The 21,177-nt window shown below is 46.9% G+C and overlaps 4 protein-coding genes across 4 annotated transcripts; 2 read left to right on the forward strand and 2 right to left on the reverse strand.

The window, feature by feature from the left end:
* Window positions 1-3,674: 3,674 nt before the first annotated feature.
* L3040_000787 (uncharacterized protein) lies at window positions 3,675-7,377 on the reverse strand (the record flags this gene model as incomplete). Its single annotated transcript, XM_066155310.1, has 7 exons — window positions 3,675-5,637; window positions 5,690-5,799; window positions 5,925-6,054; window positions 6,101-6,309; window positions 6,422-6,477; window positions 6,670-6,702; window positions 6,753-7,377. 7 exons carry the CDS (start codon window positions 7,375-7,377, stop codon window positions 3,675-3,677), a joined length of 3,126 nt encoding a protein of 1,041 aa, XP_066013342.1.
* Window positions 7,378-9,331: 1,954 nt separating this feature from the next.
* On the forward strand, window positions 9,332-10,253 carry L3040_000788 (uncharacterized protein; the record flags this gene model as incomplete). The annotated part of the gene is made up of 5 exons (XM_007288113.1): window positions 9,332-9,421; window positions 9,488-9,768; window positions 9,828-9,898; window positions 9,981-10,111; window positions 10,197-10,253. 5 exons carry the CDS (start codon window positions 9,332-9,334, stop codon window positions 10,251-10,253), a joined length of 630 nt encoding a protein of 209 aa, XP_007288175.1.
* A 2,322-nt stretch (window positions 10,254-12,575) lies between these two features.
* Window positions 12,576-13,623, reverse strand: L3040_000789 (uncharacterized protein; the record flags this gene model as incomplete). Its single annotated transcript, XM_007288112.1, has 3 exons — window positions 12,576-12,713; window positions 12,802-13,400; window positions 13,464-13,623. 3 exons carry the CDS (start codon window positions 13,621-13,623, stop codon window positions 12,576-12,578), a joined length of 897 nt encoding a protein of 298 aa, XP_007288174.1.
* A 3,863-nt stretch (window positions 13,624-17,486) lies between these two features.
* Window positions 17,487-19,208, forward strand: L3040_000790 (uncharacterized protein; the record flags this gene model as incomplete). The annotated part of the gene is made up of 6 exons (XM_066155311.1): window positions 17,487-17,658; window positions 17,723-17,887; window positions 17,979-18,467; window positions 18,543-18,614; window positions 18,716-18,853; window positions 19,003-19,208. The coding sequence occupies 6 exons, from the start codon at window positions 17,487-17,489 to the stop codon at window positions 19,206-19,208; spliced, it is 1,242 nt and encodes a 413-aa protein (XP_066013343.1).
* Window positions 19,209-21,177: the final 1,969 nt, after the last annotated feature.

Genomic DNA, 21,177 nt, shown 5'->3' on the forward strand with positions numbered 1-21,177 from the left:
TGTTGCGCGATTGGATGAATTAATACATGGAGGGCTTGTATAGGCGAAGAAATGAAGATGGTTTCGCTGATAAGCATGCCTGATCTGCTATATTACGGAGCCAAGGTCCGCTCTAAGTCCGAGCCCAATCAGAGTGTTTGATTTGAGCAGATTCTGTTACTGTTGGTGGTTAGCGGTAAAAATACGTGAAATGAAAGGGGGGGGCTCATTATGTAAGTCAGGGGGATAATTCCCAGGTCTGGGCTGTTTTGATGTTTTGAATGTGTATTGTGTCGTGCGTTAGCGAGATGGCCCAGCTATAAGGCTGAAAACTGGAAGTTGGAGGTTTCGGTTAAGATCTGGAATTTCTTTTTTGATGTACTACATAGTAGCAAGTGCGTGTCGACAGGTCTAGAAGGAAAACTTAGCATACGAAGATATCTGTCCGAGGTGATTAAATATAGTATTCAAAACATACGAAACCGATTTAAAAAAAAAAAAAAAAAAAAAACCAATGTCTTAACGCTTTCTCAAACTCACCTCCCTCACCTCCCTCACCTCCTCTCTCAGGCTTTTCTCGCCTCCCGCGCAGGACCAAAATAAAATAAAACAAAAAACAAAAAAAAAACCCCCCACCTCACGCAAACAATTCCCATAACTCTCTTCCACAACTGGCAAAACTCAGGGGCGATGTCTTAGGAGGTAGCGCGTCAAACCCTCCAGTTCCCAATTCGCCGTGAGACTTTTCCTTTTCCTTGGATCGAAACCCCCACCCCTCCCCCTATTCAGTTAGATTTGCAGACTAGAACCTCCATATCATCATCCCTTCCTTGTGCGATGATATGAGCCTCCAGTCAAATTTTCCAACTTGTTTTTTTATTTTCCACTTTTCAAGCATTCTAGTAAATATTAACGGGGTGCTCTGCTCTGCATTTAGCAGATCGCGCAACGCAAACTAGAAAGTATGGAACGCAGGTACAAAATAGTAGTATACAGTACGATCCCCCCCCATGAATACATGTCGAAAGTATAATTTCACAAGAGATCTTACCAGGGCTGAAACCAATCAACTTGTAAGAATCCAGCCTTGAAAAAGTATATTTAGGTCAGTTTTATGTCTGTATAATAGAGTTGACAGGGTTTTGGGGCCATTCAGAAACCAGCGCTCTATGATTTACTAGTATAGGCCTAAACTGGGTCCGACATGTACCTTAAAGGCAGGTAGGGGGTTATTTAAACCGCCAGCTGATAATCCGATAACGGTCTCTTTAAGAGACGGTTTCGAGAGCTTAATATAATTAGTGGATCACTTTAGGCCGATACTAAAGATGAAACAGAATCTGAAAACAAACGAGTTAAATTATCTAAATCGTAACTAGAATGGAACTATTTTAATCGATTAAACCGTTTTTTATAAGAGTTCGTCTTTTCGTTAAAAGATTATGTATAAAATAAGACCGCTTTAATTTATTAAATCGTCGTTCATAAAAGTCGGTCTTTTTGCGAAAAGACCGTTTTAAGACCGTCTTATGGCCGTCTTAAGGCCGTCCTCGAACTTAAAACCGTCCTAGAGAACGTCAATTAATAAGCAAATAATCTCTTTTTCATTTTAATTGCTTGGTACCCTTTACTCCATCACTCCTTCATGGCACTACCGCGTTTATAGTCGATGGAGGTGCATTAGCGCGGGTGAACTATTGCTGAATCGATCGATTCCGATTATAAAAAAATTAAAGCGTTGATATAGTAGTATAAGCCGTAGCAGCGATACCGAGAAATATCTTGGCATCGAATTTATTAGATTGTCATTGAACCGATTTTATTTGAGAAAGGATTTTTATTTACCATTATATCTTCTCTAAAATGGTTGTCGAATTATTTCGATTTTTTAAAGCGAGCTTATTAGTAAGCCTGTTTTAAAAATATGGACGAGGACGGCTACCGGTGTAAGACGGCTACAAGACGGCTATAAGACGGCTATGAGACGGTCCCGAGCTCGAGGACGATCGAAAAGGTGAAATATTTTTGATTTATAAGTAATACTAATTTTAAACGGTCTAATAACCGTCTTTTATAAAAGAGGGTCAGAGGACCGCTTAAATGACCCCCTGCGTTTATGGGAATATAAGGCATAGGCATCCAAGGGCACGTGGTTACACTAGGTAGCCGGCTTGGCACCAGCATATAGCTCCCCTTCAGCTAGAAGGATAGCTGACCTCTTCAGACTTCACGAATACAATTGGTACCACTGTATATTCGTACTTCTCATCGGTACATGTGATACCGACAGTAAAAGTATTTACTTTTTAAAGACTTTTAGATATGTTTATAGGAAGGCTCGATTTTTGACTTGTACGAGGTACGCAAGTTTCATTTGTTTGATACTGTACGTAGTAGCTGCGCTATATAATAAGCATAAAGAGTGAAATGCATAACAATGCCCCCCCACGCCTAACGTCTCCGCAACTCTAATAACTACTAAATTTTGCCACAGCTATATGCAATTGAGAGTAGTGTTAGATTATAATATTCCTAGGCAGATGGAAGCATGAGGGTCAGGTAGAGGTCAACTGAATTGATTGATCCAAGAACTAGGTAGAAAGGAGGGAATGTGCAGTGTAGGCTAGGTATACTCTACACCGCACGTCCCCCGGAGCTATTCTACTTCTAGATCTCCCCCCTTGGCATCAAGTTCTCTTCATAAATTGATGCGAAGAATATAAGATAAAAAAAAGTATGACGGGTAAGTTTCAAGCGGATTTTTAAGACAGTTAAATACCTTTTTTTAAACTTATAAATATTACAAACTTTTAACTTGTTTCTCTTTTACTCGTACGTCAGTCGTAAGAGACTAGTCGCTCTCGTATTAATTAAAGGAGGTTTCAGAGCTACAAGTACTACGTACTACCACGGTATAGGCCTAAGTATTACCCCTCGAGGGTGCCTCAAAAGTCTAGTTTCCACCTTGAATCCCCTTGGTAACCCTACCCTCGAGGAGTAATAGTTACGCCTGGGAGCGCCTGGGACGTAGTACTAGTACGTCCCAGGCGTGGTGCTCAAAAGTTTAGTTTCCACTTCAAGCCCCCTGGTCACCCTACCCTCTTACGCCTGGGACGGGTATTAAAAGACGAAAAGTATATTTTCACTAGGGGTTGACCAGGGAGTTGTAACCCCCAGCGCTTGGGAAGCAGTCCCTCAAAAATTCATTATTTCTTTATATAATTCGTGGTAAAAGCCATATCAAGCAATGATTGATGCGCAAGGAGGACTTACAAAAGATTAGAAAATCAGTATAGATGTTATTTTGCTACATTCAATAAGCGGTCAGCTTTACGGTCAAAATATTCTTTCACAAAACGGGTCCGTCTTTTATTTAGGGGGTAGGGATAGTAGCATCATCTACATAGCAAGCGAGAATTTTTTATATTTAAGTGGAGTCAATCTCAATATATCAGAGCATAGATCTATCCTAAACGAGCATATACCCGCACCCGCGATCCAATCCATGCAACAGATCGTTTGGATTTCCCTACACCACCACCCTGGAGCCGGACCTGGACCTGGACGTCGTCATCCTCATCGTGGTCTTCAGTTCGTGGTCGGGTGTCGCATCAAGGAGCGGCAGCGGCTGGGAACAGCACCAGCTGCATGTAGCCTCTTCTCCGAGCCCAGAAATTTGCTCTCTTCAGAAGGCTTCATCGACTGCGTTGCCTCCCGCTAGCCAGCGCATCTTTCTCTCCGTCATCCGGTACGAGTCCTTCATTTCCACCGTTCTCAACCGGCCAGTACTGCCTTTCAAATGTTTTGGCCAGCTCAGCCAGCTGCTTCGCAATCTCGGACAGCCCATCCTCCGCTTCTTTCGCGGTAAGCTCGCTTTTCTCCTGTCCGCTCCTCTTTGCACACGCCACGAGCTCACAGCCCTGGGGTATTTCACACTCCAGGGCGGCAGCCACGCCCTGCTTTTTCAGTGCAGGCAGCTTAGGCGCCTCTATCTCCCGGTTCGTCTTCTCTTCCCCACCAGCCTCATCGTCCGCCTCGTCCGCCTTCTCCTCCCTAGAGGTCTTCTCCAGAATCTCTACACCTTTCTTCTTCGCAGCGTCGAGAGCCTTCGCCATCATATCAAGCTTCTCGTCCCAGACCAGCAACTCCAAATCCTGGTCCTTGCTGTAAGCCCGGAGCCCAACAATGCACACTGCATTCCAGGGGCTCTTCTTATTCTTATCCTCGTCGTCACTCTCGACCTTCTTCTTGGCCTCTCGCGGTTTTAAGGTATGCTCGTCGTCGGAATACATCTCTTCAAAGTCAGAGATGGGGCTTGCGCTTGACTCGCCTTCGATCTCGACGTATTTTGCATGGGCGGAGGATCTCTTGGGAGATGGGGTTGCTTTTGGTATTGGAGTGACCTGTACCAACGGGAAGTGGACGGATTGTGGTCGAGAGTCGCCGGCTATGCTCGCTATGCTGCTCGTAGGCGTGTTCATAGCTCCTTGGGAACCATCGGCGGTGGACGCCTCGCTGTTGTTATCAGCCTGTACGCTCTTCTCGGCCTCTTTGGAGATGTCAGCCTCTGCGGTCTTCTCAGAATCCGGACCGGGGGAAGAAATCTGTTCTTGCGTTTGACTCGATTGATCTCCTGTTTCGAGACCTCCATCTGTGATACCACCGGCTCCTTGGGAAGTTCCGTCGTCGGCAATTGGGAAGGCGGGCTTCACATTCTCTGGGGTAAACGAGGTAGTCAAGTCTTCCGTCTGGACTGATTTATCGCTCTTCGCGAGAACGACTTCCTTGACATCTTCAGTCTGCACAGCCTTTGCCTTAGGCATCGCTTCCTTCTTCGCCGTTTCTGCAGCGGCGACCTTGGCTGCGCTGCATTCCCGCTTCTCATGATTCTTCTTCTCCTGCTTTCGCACGATCTTACGGCTCAAGTGTCTCTTCTCCCAGTTCTTTTTGCGTAGCTTGATCCGAGCTTCTCTAGCTTTGACCTTCTCGTGCTCTTTCTGTGTAAGCTCCTTGGACTTTGAAAAGTCCTTGCCTTTGCTGTGAGCGATAGCGTAGGACATGCCAACCTGCGCTAGCTTTTCGTTTTCGTTTCGGCCCTTGGTCTGCTTCTTAACAACACGCTCGACTGATCGGAAGTGTGCGTATCTCGAGGCCTTCACCTTGACGAAAACAGCATATGTGCCGGGAGGTAGGCTTTTAAGCTCTGCGACAACACTGCGGGACATCAGGTAATTTCCATGACTGCGGACAATATAGTCATGATCGTCTGGGGAGCCGGCTTCGTGAAGACGGAACTCCAGTTCGAATCGATATTGTCCGTCTAGTCCAACGAAGAATCGATTGTCAAGCTGAGCTAAGACCAGCACGACTGGGGACTCCTTTCTCAGGATGATTTGAAACTTCTGCTCATACTCGGATTTCCATGGCACGTCGATTCCCACCCACTTTTGCGTTATGCGCCACTCAGGACTGTCCATGAAAAGGCGTGTGCGGTCGATGTTATCGATCTTGCGAAGAAAGTCTTTGTAAGAAATCCAGAACGAGGAATCGATGCCAGATTGGTGATTCATCTCGATTTGAAATTCCGGCGTAAACTCTTTGCTCCCGTCAGACCAGGCACCTTCCCAGAGGCCTTTTCTCGGACTTCCCCATGGATTTCTGGAGAATTTAGTACTAAATCACATATGTGAACGGAAAATCACCGACTGACCGAAGCTTGACTAGCCTCTCACCGGTGGAAATCACTCGCGCATCTACGACAGTGTATGCGTGCCTTTCCACTATGCCGTCCCTATCCCCATATCCTCCACTCCAAACGCCCTATAAGAAGTATCAAGTCAGCAAAAGCCCATATCTGAGTTCTGGACTCTGCCGTCAGTGCCAGCGGCGAAATTTCCATGAGAAGTAAAACATGAAAATATGTCAAAATTACAAAACGAACTCACAGTGGCACAGCCGAACAAGAATTCTTTATTGACCTTGAGCATTTCATTCTCCCAGAAATAGTCAACGTCCAGGATATCGGATGCCAGTAGTTCTGTCGTCACCCCGCCTGTGAGATCCTCTAAACCTTCGCTGGGGTTCGTTAGTAGTGATCGTGAATTTGACGTAAGTGGCAAACCCTATCCATCCTCCCACTAAAGAAGCATAGTCCCCATGCGCTTTTGCGTACGCCTTTTCAACCAGAGGCAACCAGGTCTCATTCTGATCCCTGCAATGCCCAAAGAATAAGGCCTGTGAGCCTGTTTGGTATGTCTTTTTGTAGACAGCCTCGTTATCTTCATGGTTGATATCTTTTATCAGGGAGCGATGCCACGAAGCCACGTTCCACTGCATGATGACAAAGTCAGCAATTCCTAGCGGAAACCAGATTTCAAGGAATTATAGTTGGCGATGATCCCAACTCTGCAAGGGATGCTCATATGATTCTGAACTAACGTACGTCCGGTGACTTCAGATACAGTTTGTCGTCGATGATGGAAATAATCCATTCTCCATCTGGAACCATTAGTACGACATGATCATGTTCTCTATCTTGGTGTGTGGAGGGCGAGAAAGATCAGTCAAACAGGTGCTGTGATACACTTGGGACAGGCTAGAAGGTTTAAGGAAGTTTGACAGAACATTCGGGTTCGAAGTTCTATTTGCGCTCTCGTGAAATAGCAAAAGGATCGAAGAATGATTGATTACCTCTGTGGAAAACAAAACCGTAAATCCCAATCTCTGATTCGTTGTCAGTGAACTTTTCATAGCAAGCAATGAGCCAAGCTTACTTGTGTCATGTTCGACACATATACGCTTCAAACCATTCTCTACATTGGCCAGAGCAGTCAGGCCTGCCACGAGCCAACAATTTCCTAAGCGTCCCTGCTTCACGTCCGATGGCGATGGTTCTCCGGTAAGGAAGGTGGGTTTTTCGAAAATCTCGTGGACCCTTTTGACGGATTTCGGTGCAGTGAAGTGCGTTTCCGAATATTTCTCATGAACGTTAAATTTCCTGTCCTTCAAGTTATTAAGACAATGGCCTCTCCTCATCCTCAGGTCCCAGTCGATATCGAAGTCGGGATCTCGATAACGCATGTTGACCCGCTGGCACTCTTTCACGAGCTTTCTGACCCGTGTTCTACATTCTTGCACTGCTCGCTCGTAATCTTCGGATACAAGGAGGTTGTTTTGTTCGGCGTGGGGAGGCTTGGAGGGGTCGATCGTGGGCTCGGTGATTGAGGATGTGGAGGGCAGGACTACCGTCACGTTACTGAACTCCTTGACAGAGAACCGTTCCCATATCCTATTGATGGCATCTTGAGGCGACAGCCTTTTCTTCTTCTTTGGTTTCGCTGTAGCAGATGCTGGTGCTGGTTTGACGGGAGCGTCGGAGTCGCTCGAGTCTGAGGACATTCTGGTGGCTACTAGAGATAGCTACAAGTGGCAACTGATAACTGAGGGAGGGGAAGGAGTGGAAAAAGAAAGGGTGGTGGTATGATATGGCTGAAACAGTAATGATGGTATGCGGTAACCGAGATTTTAAGGAAAATAAGAAAAGAAAAGACAAGGTCGAGGTGACGGAAAAGCTGCAGATAGAATGTTTGAATGTTCAACACTCACAGAACCACACAAAAGCCTTGTAGTCGTCGTTCACGGATTGGAACGTGGAACCGACCAACGCAGTACAAGTGGTGGTGGTGGACGTGTTGTATCCACCCAGCTGGCAATATGCACGCCTGACTGTTCTATTCGATCGGGAGGCGCCCGGCACTGCCAGCTTGCATGGTCTCCGACCAAGAGAGAGCCTTGCTCACGTCGCACCAGAGCGCGGTGATGTCTAGGCCTCTGTCGGTCGCCGTTCCGAGTCAGCTATCGTCAGCGAGATTTCAATAGTGAGTTATGAAATGGTTAGTGGATATTGCCTGGAAAGGACAGTCTCGCGGCGGACTATGTGGTGATATGGTTGGCTTCTGTGGTGCTGTGGTGCTGTGGTGCTATGATGTGGTGGTGTTGACAGTTGTAGGCTGTGGAAGGTTGGGTTGGGTTGTCGTGTAGTATGTAGTCCGTATGTAGTACTGATGCGAGGCGAGCTGGCGGCGGCGGCGGTGGTGACGGCTCGAAATCTGGATTGCCCTCTCCGGAATTGCAGCTGCAACGCAACAAGATCGATCGGACCGTACACGCGAGATATGAGCCTCTTGAAGAAATCAGCCGCGTGGTTGTTGGGAGAAGAAGCTCGAGGTGCGGATCATGATTCCTGCGCGCCCTGCGGCACATATAGGCAGTCTTGGGGCCATGGAGTTTCGAGCCTCACCAACACGGTAGTATCAGCGAAAGACTCTGAGCACGAAACGAAACTCGAGACGGGCGTGATTGATATATCGGTATCGGCTGTGTTGCGTTGCGTTGTGTTGGTATTGTATTGTGTTGTATTGTGTTGTCCCATCAATACAGGATATCAGCCCGAAGTCACGTGGGACGTCACAGCGCAGCTGATGTCTCATGTCGTGGGCGAGACGAGTTTCGCCCTCGTCCGCACAGCATCAACATCAACATCAACATCGGCATCAGCATCAGCAACATCGGCATCAGCATCAGCATCAGAATCGGCATCAACTTCGCGACTATGTCGACCAGGTCACGGTAGTACATCAACATCTATCATCAACACCAGTTATACGAGATCGACCCGCCCAACGTCCATCCAATACGCGAGCGAGGAATCAACACTGCATTGAGACGTCTTAGCGAGATGCCATCTTACAACTACTGGTAAATATCTGGCCCGATCGATGCTTGCAAGTTGCAGCTTTCAGCCGTATATCAGCATCTGACGAAGAATATTTCCCAATCTGGCACATCTTGCGCCGGTGCAAACTATGCAAAACATGTATCTCGACGGAGGACGCCACCTCGCTTCACCCAATCGCTTCATCCAAGTCTTCCAAGAGAAGAGATGAAGATAGGACGAAGAAGACGCTGGCTGGGAATTCATCACCAGATCTAAAAAGCTGGAACTCGAGCTTTTCCGGAGATGAAACTCCTTGCGCAGGAGTGCCAATCGCAACTTCCAGCTCTTGTTTGGTTTATGATTGTAGCTCCAAACATTGAGCATCGACATGCATCGAGGCCTTGGAAACCAGCAGTAATTTGGCCCGGTCATGGAGATTTTGTATATATAAACTGCTTCGTCACGTCTGGTATATTTCTTTCATACACAAGCATCTCAGCACACAAGCATTTCATTACACAAACATTCCTTCCTCTCTCTTCTCTCTTCTCTCTTCTCTCTTCTCACAGTCTTTCAATACTTTATAATTTACTTTCTTTTCGTGGCAGCGCCCGATACACATTCCCCACCACAAATATGCGTACTTCAGCATCTCTTTTCCTTTTCGCGCTCCCTCTGGGCCTGGCAGCTCCAGTGATCGATAGCCGTGCGGCGGGAGATACTATGGTAAGGCGACCTCTCATATGACTTCCAAAATCACCGACCTACAACAATCGCTTACTCATCACACAGAACGGTTTGGCGGCTGGAGCTCCCTGCAAAGCCATGACGGTCGTCTTCGCTCGTGGAACCACCGAGACCGGCAACGTCGGCACGCTGTCCGGGCCGCCCTACTTCAAAGCCCTCATGAAGATGACCGGAGGCGACATGGCAGTCCAAGGTGTCGAATACCCGGCCGACATTCCCGGCTTTCTGGCGGGTGGAGATGCGAAAGGAAGCCAGAAAATGGCCCAGCTGGTGATGCAGGCCATGACTACTTGCCCCGACACGAAGGTTGTGATGGCCGGTTACAGGTACGCGTCTCCTGCACTTATCACTCAAGGATAAGGACGATGACTGACATCCCATCTAGTCAGGGAGGACAGCTTGTCCACAACGCAGCGGCAATGCTGCCTCCTGATATGGCAGCTATGGTTAGCTCTGGTACGTTTTACATTCACTCCTTCCCTCGCCCCCTCTCTCTCTTCTTGTGGTCGAAGCACCTGCTCACATAGCCACTCAACAGCCGTCATCTTTGGTGACCCAATGAACGGCAAGCCAGTCCAAGGTGTCTCTGCCGCCCAGACCAAAGTTATCTGCCATAATGGCGATCTGATCTGCGCCGGCACAAGCACAATCCTGCAGCCCCATCTCACCGTAAGTCAATCCCACCATCCCCATCCCCACCTCCACATTTAAACTTCCTCTTCCCATGCCATTCCCGTACTGACTATGGATACAGTACTCGCAGAACGCCCAAGAGGCCGCAACCTTCACTATGAAATCCGCGGGAATGTAAGAGGAACAGCACGATCCTTACCTGTCCCACAGACTTGCTTTATTCGGCATTCGAATTCACATTGCTAGTCTTCCCGTAATATTTCTTATGTCATCTTCATCATGTTCAGAAGCGCAGGCACACACAATATGTATAGATAGAGAGAGAGAGAGAGAGAGAGAGAGAGAGAGATGATCTAGACCTGGAAACCCGTCCGGCATGGGGTCTCAGGCAAATAATACCAATTAGTCCCTCTCTCTGTACCTATCTGGTGTGAATTAATTGTATTGCTCCAAATCAATGTTCTTCTTCTCACTATTGTGCACCCTTCTCCTCCTCCTCCTCCTCCTCTTGATTTAGTTTTCATCAGAACGTGAGTATGGAGCTACGACAGAAAGTTTCACGAATGAAACTACTGATACGGTAGTCAGTGCGCTGCCTGTTTACCACTACCGGTACTACCTACTGACTGGCTTGTCCATGTCCTTTCCTTTCCTGTAACAGACGCCAAGCTCGCTTCGTATCGCAGGGATCCCTTCCGTAGAAAGATAGATAGATTCACGCACCAAGCACCAAGCACCGAGCAAGTCACCACCTCACCTAGCCGATATCCCTGTCTGTAAGAGCAGCTGATCCACTCTTTCGCCTCTAAGATTTTTAGAACGTAGCAAAATATATAGCAAAACATATATATGAAAAGAAGAAAAAAGAAAAGGGGGGCTCCACATACCTATTAGTCAATGGCCCCTCCTCCACTTTCTTTTTCTCCCATTACTAAACTACAGCAGATACCGGCCCCCCCTACTCCCTTTGAAATAAACAAAACCTCGAATATCGAACTATCTACCTACCTAATCAAAACCCCCAACACAAAAATACATTCCTTTCTTCCTCTCCTGCTACTCCTCCTCCTCCTCCTACTTCTCCTCCTTCCCCCTTCACCCTTCCCCCACAGCTACAATTCCAAATTCCAAATTCCAATTCCCTCCCACTTCCACAATTCCAATTTCCCGCTTCCACGCTCTGACCTCTCTATAGTAGACGCAATAATAATAATAATAATAATAATAATAATAATAATAATAATAATAATAATAATAATAATAATAATAATAATAATAATAATAATAATAATAATAATAATAATAATAATAATAATAATAATAATAATAATAATAATAATAATAATAATAATAATAATAATAATAATAATAATAATAATAATAATAATAATAATAATAATAATAATAATAATAATAATAATAATAATAATAATAATAATAATAATAATAATAATAATAATAATAATAATAATAATAATAATAATAATAATAATAATAATAATAATAATAATAATAATAATAATAATAATAATAATAATAATAATAATAATAATAATAATAATAATAATAATAATAATAATAATAATAATAATAATAATAATAATAATAATAATAATAATAATAATAATAATAATAATAATAATAATAATAATAATAATAATAATAATAATAATAATAATAATAATAATAATAATAATAATAATAATAATAATAATAATAATAATAATCGTGATTCAAGCAAAAAAACAAAAAAACCCTTCTTTAAAAAAAGAAAAAAAAATTAAAGAAAAAGAAAAAGAAAAAGAAAAGGGCGTAACAACGCAGACTTCCTCTCCCTATCCCATCTTGCCGTCTATATATCTTTCTCTCTCTCTTCTATGCTGAATACAGAGAGGGAAGGGAGGGGAGTTCAGGTTCTTACTTAAAAAAAAAAAAAAAAAAAAAAAAAAAAGGTATTCCGTATCTATTTATTTTGCTTCCCTGCTTGCTTGCTTGTTTTTAAGCCCCGTTTCTGTCCTTTGTTTACATCATGAGTGCCGAATGGTATGATTGATGGATAGGAATGACATACTGTCGTGCGGGGTATAGGGTTATGATACTAGTTAGTTACTGCTACGTGCATTGCAGGTCTGCTTTTGCACAACACATGTTGATTAGTTGATCAATAAATGAGTCAGCCTGTAAGGCTACTTATCACCTTCTTCTTCTACTTCTTGTCCATAACTCCATATACAAAATTAAACATAGAAAGGCGAAAAAAATATAAAGAAAAAGTACCTAGATTTGAAAATTTACAAATTCTCATTTAAATCGGTAAGTAAGACTAGTTACAAGCCAATCACCATTTACTGCGAAAAACCCTTCATTTCTCGCAGCGCCGTCGATTTCCATTTACTCCCCCGATCATTACCCGTTCATCCATTACCCAATCGATCAATCAGTCAAACCGATTACTGCCATTTGCTGTGGTATGCACCGAGCGCTTCCACATGTAAGCACTTTACATGCAGGCGCCGCCGTCGATACCCAACACCTTGCCGTTGATCCACTCGCCGTCCTGGCTCGCGAGGAAGCAGACGACGCGCGCAATGTCGATGGGGAGACCGACTCTGTGGAGCGGGGACCATGTGCACGCATACTGTGCGGTACGTTAGTTTCTTGTTTCAAGGTTTCGGGTAGGGGAGAGGGATAAAATAAGGGTAGGGAAGGAAGAATGAGGAGCTTACCTCGTCGACTTGGTCGTCGTTCAGCTTGTCTCCACCGGGGATGTACTCCCTGCACACCTTGTGATACATGTCGGTCTTGATGCCACCCGGCGCGATGCAGTTCACGGTTATCTTCTTATCGCCCATATCGATTGCCATACACCTCACAAAGGTCTCGATGGCGCCTTTGCTGCCGGAGTACAAGGTGTGCCTCGGCACGCCCTTGGCCTGGCCCGTGATGCTGCCCATCATGATCAATCTACCTCCGACGCTCAGGTTTCTGTAGGCCTCGCGCGCTACGAAGAACTGTCCTCGCGTGTTGATGTTCATGACACGGTCGTACTCCTCTTCCGTGACATCGCCAATGTGGCCGAAGGACACGACGCCCGAGTTGGAGCACACAATGTCGATGTGGCCGAAGTGCGCCTTGGCTTGGGCGAACAAGGAGACGATGTCCTTGACGACGGAGACGTTGCCCTGGATGGCGATGGCCTCGCTGCCGGATGCGATGACCTGGGAGACGACTTCGGTGGCGGCTTCAGATGCGTGCGCGTAGTTGACGACAATCTTTGCGCCGCGACGTCCGAGCTCGAGGGCCATTTCACGACCGATTCCACGTCCTGTTGCCCATGTTAGAATTGCCTTCAGGTAATGGGAAGAGAAAAGCGAGTACGCTTACTTACCTGAGCCGGTTACGAGGGCGACCTTTCCTGCGAGACTGGCGGATCCGAGACCCAAGGGGCCAGGAACATTCGCCATGCCGGGAGGAGCAGTAGCAGTAGTAGCATCTACATTGCCACTGCCGTTGGTTGATCCATTTGTTGCTTCTACGTTAGATGCCATAGTGAAGTGAGTATGCAAAAGCTCTGTTGAGAAGAGTGCGATGCTGAGTGACGAAATGTCTGGGTATCTTCGTAGAGAATGTAGGAATAGAGAAGGTGTTTAGCTATAAATTGCTATATTATGATAGCATCAAGGCTGGATAGTCGTTCTCTTATATGTACACAGTCTCCTCCCGCTGTCAACGGCCTCCCACTAAGTATCCGCACAAGCCCAGGATTCGGACATGTGCCTCTCCGCGCCTTCGCGTTGTTCGTGCGTCCGAGATGGAAATAATGGAATGGACATTGTCTGTGTCTGTGTCTGTGTCTGTGTGTGTGTGTCTGTATCGGTGTGGGATCCGCGCAGTCCATATTCGCGTGTTGTTGGTGGCTGTCCGTGAGAGCGTCGGATGTCCGTATGATGGAGAAATTGAGAAGTTGAGAAGTTGAGAGGATGAGAAGATTAGAGAGACGACCCCGCGAGTCGGGATGCCAAGGCGCTAATGAGACCACCGCAGATCCGGAGTCCGGGCTGCGAGTTGCAACACCAGGACTTCCGCTCAACTTTCAAGATCTGATATCTCAACACTGATACCTCACCACGCCCGATCATTGAGATACCCTCTATTCGATTCCGTCCGTCCGGACTCAGGACTCTGGGTGGATGTGCAGCTTCACAACTTCATCCACCACCACCACCACCACCTCCTCCTCCGCATTCTCCCCCCCCCCCCAACCCCGGACTGCTTCGCTTCAGCGCCTCGGACCTTTGCCCGCATTGCATTGCACAGGTTTCAGCCACCGGGGTCGATGCACGGGGAGCCTCTTGAGAAACATCGAGGCCGGCCAGAACTATCATCACGATATGTTTCAAGCAGCAAGTGGCCGGGGAAGAGGCCAGAGTCGAAGACAAGACCCATCCCACAATCGGAGGGGGGCGAAAGCCGATTGAGCCTTTGGGTGATTTTCTGGATAAGATGACGCGAAGAATGATGCGATGACTTCATAGGAGTCAAGTTGTCAAAGCGCTGCCACTGCTGGCACCACCGATCGCACCGAGCGTGTTTCGTTGAGACTCGTTAAGACCCTCCATATACTGAGCATCTTCTCTATGAAATTTGCATGTATTTTTTCACACGGTGGGTAGCTATGGGCTGGCCTTTCGATTTTACTTCTCCAGAGGTAGACGAGCAGCCTGTACCTATGGCAATCCGCATCGCATTCTTGTTTGATGATATCGCGACGACGGTGCAGCATGTCAAATGATACGAGATATTCTGACATTCTGTACAAAGGCCGAGGTCAAATCACAAGCGATAAGTTCCATCGCAGTCAAAGCGTGTTTCTACTCTTTAGTCGGCTCCTTGGACGTCGTCATCCTTTCCCATCTTATCTGACCGATCTTTTCGAAAGGGGCAGGCAGCTCTTCTTGCCATCTTGACGTTGCGGCTAATTTGATGCCTCAAATTAACTGAGTAGGGCTTGATGGTCATTCGGGAGAAATCTCCTTTTGACCTAAACTGCGCCTTCCAGATGCTGTTGCTTCCTCTGTTCAGTTCACATTTCATCGCCAGTGATTTCTTTCCACTTTCTAGAACGACAGCTAGCCTGTCACACCGTTCCTAGAATAATTTAGCGATATCAGTAGCCAGCATGTTTTCTAGTCTCTCCATTCTACTATTCCAGATTGTCGCCATCTATCTGGCCGTTGACAGGTTCTAAGCGAGACCTGGAGACGCTCTTCTCCCATTCAATGCCGAAACCAGTTTATCCCCGCTATCAACGGTGCTTTCTTCCATACAATACTACGGCAGCGAGCACCAATCACCCCATCCACATCTATCCCACTCCATTTGCAAAGCTTCACGTCGAAGCTTGGGTCTGTCAGCATTCATTCACCTCAGACCACATTCTCGTAACATAGCGACTTACTTCCCCTGCAAGTCGCTCAAGCCCAAGCTCCACGTAAGCCCTCATGAAGCTATTCCCGCATATCCTTCCAACATGAGAGTTTTCCTTTACCTCTGACCCAGCCACCTCTTCGGAGCCGCTCTCCGGGGAAACCCCCCCCCCTTTTCTCACATCATGCTCAAATCAACAATCGCTACGCCAGCGTTCGACAGTTAACCATTCTGCATCTCCTCAGAGTAGTTCATCGCCATGTCCAGCCGACGGGCTTCTGGTAAGTACTCGCGTTGAGTTGATTCGCGGCAGCGATACTCTTCGCAAAAGTTAAAGTCAAAGTCTGGTTGAAATTCGAAACTCCCCTGAGCGAGAGGATTGAGCATTACTGCCTGTATACGAATTCTAGAGGAGAAGCCACCTAGCCTCGTGTTCTGGATCCAGGATATTAGGGTTGTCTAGAGTCTAGTAACGTGATTGTATATATACCGAAAGGGGCAGAAGAATGGGATCTGGTTGTGTATCTCCTTTTCTTTTTTTCCTCTCGTAGGAGCTAGATATTTAAAATATATATCGCGGATCAACTATATCTTTTTATTATATTTCTAATTCTATTTACGAGAAGCGTACAGTCTTGGGACGGGCGGACTCGGTGGACTCGGTTCTGTAGATTGCTGATCGAGGGAGGATAGGTATATACTTCTCACCGCCTGGTGTTGCTGATAGTATGTAATCAGGTACTCTGTACAAGGGCAGAACGAAAGAGGTTGAGCTTCCGATGTGGGGAAAGTAAACTATTTATTTATTGACTTGTTTGAAGGATTTGAGTATTCTTCGGTATAATCGTCGGCTACCTTGAATCCAATCGAGAGAACCGTCCTATAGATGGGAATGAAATGATCGAATCTAGTATGTTTGGACAGGAAGTAATTACTGAAAGAAATTTGATAGTGTAGAAAAGGTATTCTGAAAGGGTATCCGATTTTCGTGTTCCTCGCTTATTCGAGTATTTACACTGCAAGTCGGACACGGACACAGTCAATGATTATCGTCAGCCATTGTACTTTCCCTTCCCCATTTGATTTATCTCCATGCCATCGTCAAGCTCAGAATCGCGACTGTAATTGAGAGCGGATGATGATCAAGGGTGGTGCGTGGTAGTAGAGGTCTCGATCACTCACTCGTACTCGAGCGATTTTGATAAGGTTGAGGTTTTGGACAGGCCAGGTCTCATCAGTACACGGACCAGTAACGCTTGAAAAGTATAGCAAAAGTACCAACACCAAAAAGATACCGTTTTTTACTACTTGCATCCAGCCCAAGAATAGAATGACCAGTAGACACATATCATCAAAAATCTCAGCCTCGGTACGGGTGCCTCTTTTCATATAGAAATAATTGCGAGATGATCGTTGGTTGATTTTCTATCAATTTTAGACGGAGTGAGGGCCAACTTTACTTGTCCCGCCTTGCTGGGTGTCCCCGCCTTGGTGCCAGGTCGAGATGTTTTACATTAATTTGCAATGCAAGCGACGATTCCCTATTCTAGCAGCACATAAAGTAAGTACTCTGTAAAGAGCTGAGAGCAATATGGGATGTGGGAACAGCCGAGAGGTTCAGGTAGTCTAGTGTCGAATAGGGGTAAACCTAATCTTCCAAATACTACTACTACCGGTACCTACCGGTATCTACGGAGTAACTGCTGCGGCAGCGGAGGCCGGAGAAAGAAGAAGAGCCGCGCTCCCATCCCAGATAGAATGAATGTACCCGACAAGCTGGTTCGTACAAACAACAACTCCCAGCTTCGACAATATTATTAAGCCTGCAGTACGAAGATTTCGGAAACCCTACCTATTACATTCCATATACTACTAGCAGCACGCTGCGCTACTAATATACTCCTCCATCTCAATCGTCTGCAGATAAGTTATATTTACACCCTCGCAAATACATACATGTTGACATACCGGTATCGACTTCATCATGTCTACAGATAGACTGACTGATCTGAATCTGGCGAAGCTTCGCGTGGAAGGGAGTGCTCAAAGCAATGCTCCCGTGAGAGATCAGGTCTCGGTCGTCATCCAGCCAACCGGCAGATCCGGTTGGAGTCTGTACGGAGGCCCTCCTTGCATCGACGCCATCCCCGAGAACGGTACGCCTCAATATCAAGATCAAAATATTGATATCGGCTTCGGGCTAACGTCTCCCTCTCTCAGTTCTGGCCCAGATCTGGGGATTCTACGCGGCAGAAGGCCTAGATGACGCGAGGCGCACCGAGGCGCACTTCAAAGTCGAGGTGCGGAATGCCGACCCTTCGATCGTGGAGAGGTACCCGCTGCCCAGCGACTTTGACGTGCAGAGGATTCCGGAGATGTTCGCACGTGAGTTCACGCGATCGCAACCAATCTCACGCAGAGAGGTTTTGTTTGTTTTGTCCCCGGGAAACTGACCGTCGCGTACTCTGCGCAAAAGTGCTGGAGGTTCTCCAAACCAGGTTCATCTGCGACAAGCACTATGCGCGAGGGGATCCCAGCTATGCCTACATCGAGCTCATCTTCAGCCCGGAGGCCGACTGCCGGGTGGCGTGGGAGTTTGGCTGTCATTGCGTTTCGGACGCCAGCTCTGAGCGCCCGCACAGCAGCAGCAGCGAATCACTTTCGTCGGAAGCGCGACATGCTGCTGCTTCGGAATGGACGACGGCATCGGAGCTTCGTCAGATGACTAGGTTTTCTCAGCTGGAGGCTGAGCAAAAGAGACGGTACATGAAAAGTCGTCCTATGGAGGGGAGCTTTCTCACGACAGAGTCGTCTTCAGATACGGAAGATGACTCTGCTACATTTCCTGCTCAGCCCGCTCACCTATCTTCAGCTGCTCCAAAAAGGTGCAACATGACAAACGCACGTTCGAACAGTGCTGCAGAAGCCGGACAGCTGAGAAATGTGAGCCTTCGAATGAAAAATGGTACGGACACCCTCTCTCCTCTCCGACGCCCCCGTGAAGCATCATCATCTCCCAAGCTCACCGCTAGCTACACAGTTTCCCTCCAAGGCCGCGTCACGGAATCGGACCCCTGCTGGCCGGATTTGACGGATGTTGTTCCACGGCGAAGTAAGGCCCCGATAGATTGCACGCCATCCATCGCCCATCATCCACCATCCATCTCTCTCGAGTCGCCTAGCTAGACCCTGCTGACCTCTCTTTCCCGCCAGTCCTGGACAGCATGTACGACTGCTTCTCCCCTCCGCATGCGCATCTCGACCCGGCTGTCAAGTACAGTATCGAGCTCACCTTTCCGCTGACCAGGCGTGCGGATGCAGAGCACTATGCGGAGAAGATTCCTAAGCAGGGTATGTACGCTCCACCCACATGTGGCCAGGCGAGCCAGCTCGTGGCGACCTACTATATATATATATATATATATCTACATCAGTATATATATATGACTGTGTATGTGTCCAAGGCTGATCAAGACCATTCGTTGCCCCCAACCTTCTAGTCCTCCGCACAGTCTACGATTTCTGCAAGGACAACATCAAACCCGACGAAGATCTCCCCACCGGTCCCATCCTGGGCGGTCACCAGGGCAATGCCCACGATCGCGGTCTGGATCCGTCGCGGTTGGTCAAGTTCAGGTGCGAGCCGCAGAAACCGGATCAAGTCGTTGTGATGCTGGATTTCGACCGTCCGGCTACGGATATGTAGTGTGTCGAGACGGCTGGCCAGAAAGATAAGTAGGGTTCTCTTAAGGAGAGGGAAGGGGGGGGGGGGGGGGCTATCTCTAGGTGCCGTATAAGATAATTGCATATTACTCTTTCTACAGGCTGGCGCTGTGGTTCCTAGAATATATATACAAAAACCAATAAAAGTAATCTCTGGTTTCAAAGCGCTCAATTCCGAAAAAAATTTCATGCCCCATGCCGACTGGTGATAACTTTCCATCCAGTTTCCCCATTCGATTAGCAGGATCCAAAACACACACACGATCTCATCGTCGGTCACCTTACCTTTGAATGAGTCTTGTAAAAAATTTGATCCGACCAAGGTAGCCTTGCGAGGCGGAACCACCACCAGCAAGCAGCCCGGGACAATTCCATCAGATCAAATATCAAACCATGACTATTAGTAGGAACACACACACACACACACACACACACACAAAGGAGGGGTTGCTACGTGGTTAGAAGAAGTTGCTATTCAATATATATATACATATACATTATAGATATAAAAATATATCCATTTATTGCAAGATCAAAATATTGCGATGTACGGAGTGAAAATATATTCAGAAACCACCTTGAATAATACAACAAAGTACTACCCGTTCGATTTGAATCGGGATACCTTCATAATCATATTTCTGGTTTGAGGGATTTGGGCTCTATAAGAATTGGAAATGATTGAATTTTTGCGATTTTGTAAGATGAAGGATCTGCTGATTGGAAGTTGGTAGTGTGATGTCGATGGAAAATGGATTTGTGATGGATTTTTGATGGAAGTCTGGTTTTCAGTGGTCCTCGCTTGTTCTGGTATTTACGGAGGTAAACAGGCCTTGAGCCTTGTCTGACCGCCCCAGGCTGGGTACACCTATCTCATTGGCAGAAAGTACTTCCTACTACCTATGCTCCAGTATGTAGACCTATCGAAGGCGGTGAGACTAGATCCAAGACCTCTGTGCCGGGCAATTTTGACAAAGTACCGGTACACCGAAAGTACCGACCGCTTTTACTACTTCAACTCAGCACTGCAATGAAACAACTACGTATCATCGGATTTATCTACAATTATTACTGGTAAAACGGATACGGTGTATCTTTTGATGTAGAAATAATTACGATGTAATCGGTTGCTGATTTTCTATCTCTATCGATTTTATAGTCCGTAAGGACGAAAATAATTGTGGCGGGCCAGCTACGTCTACCCGGCTACCTCCCTCCACTTCGGGATATTAGATAGGGACTTGATTGAGTATAGGCTTTTCGCGGCCTCTGCGATGGGTGTACGGAATATGGATTCGGGGGGGAGTTGGGGTTATTCTCTTCATAAAAGTAAAGGGACGAGAATCAGCTTTTCTCGAGTGCCTTCCAGTTCCTTAACCTCACACTTTCGCTCAAAGTGTATCTCTCGGTCCTTCACTCACTCGCCTCACCCACAATGCATTTCACCTCCCTTCTCCTTTCTCGGTGCCGCCGTCCCTGCGATCCTCGCACATCGAGCAGGACACCATGAGCAACTTGGCTACAAGGAGATCACCCGCCGAGTTGGTCTTTTAAAGCGTTGCGGGGGCTCTGCAGCAGCTATACAAGACATGAGAGAATCAGGATCTTTCCCTTTCCGTGCAGTTTGATCCCCAAGGAATTGTCGAATAACTGCTCGAAACATTCGTATCAAGCGATCGCTGACTCGCCCGCGATCTAGGAACAAGAAGAGATGGGCTCGACGCAACGAGAAACGCGAGCTTGCTGCCCGCGGGAACACCACGGTGGTCGTCACCCCTGAGGCCCCTTACTACGACGCTATGCAGAACGAGACTTGCATCTTGCTGCCCGAAGTCACTACTGGTCCCTACAGCTGGCCCAGATCCCAAACTTTCCGACAGGATATGGTGGAGGGCCGAGCCGGTGTCCCGCTCTTCCTCGACATCGGCGTCCTCAATCTCAGCAGACCATGG

The sequence above is a fragment of the Drepanopeziza brunnea genome (assembly GCF_022702325.1).
Source record: "Drepanopeziza brunnea f. sp. 'multigermtubi' strain 214-2 chromosome Unknown ctg1, whole genome shotgun sequence".
Lineage (NCBI taxonomy): Eukaryota > Fungi > Ascomycota > Leotiomycetes > Helotiales > Drepanopezizaceae > Drepanopeziza > Drepanopeziza brunnea.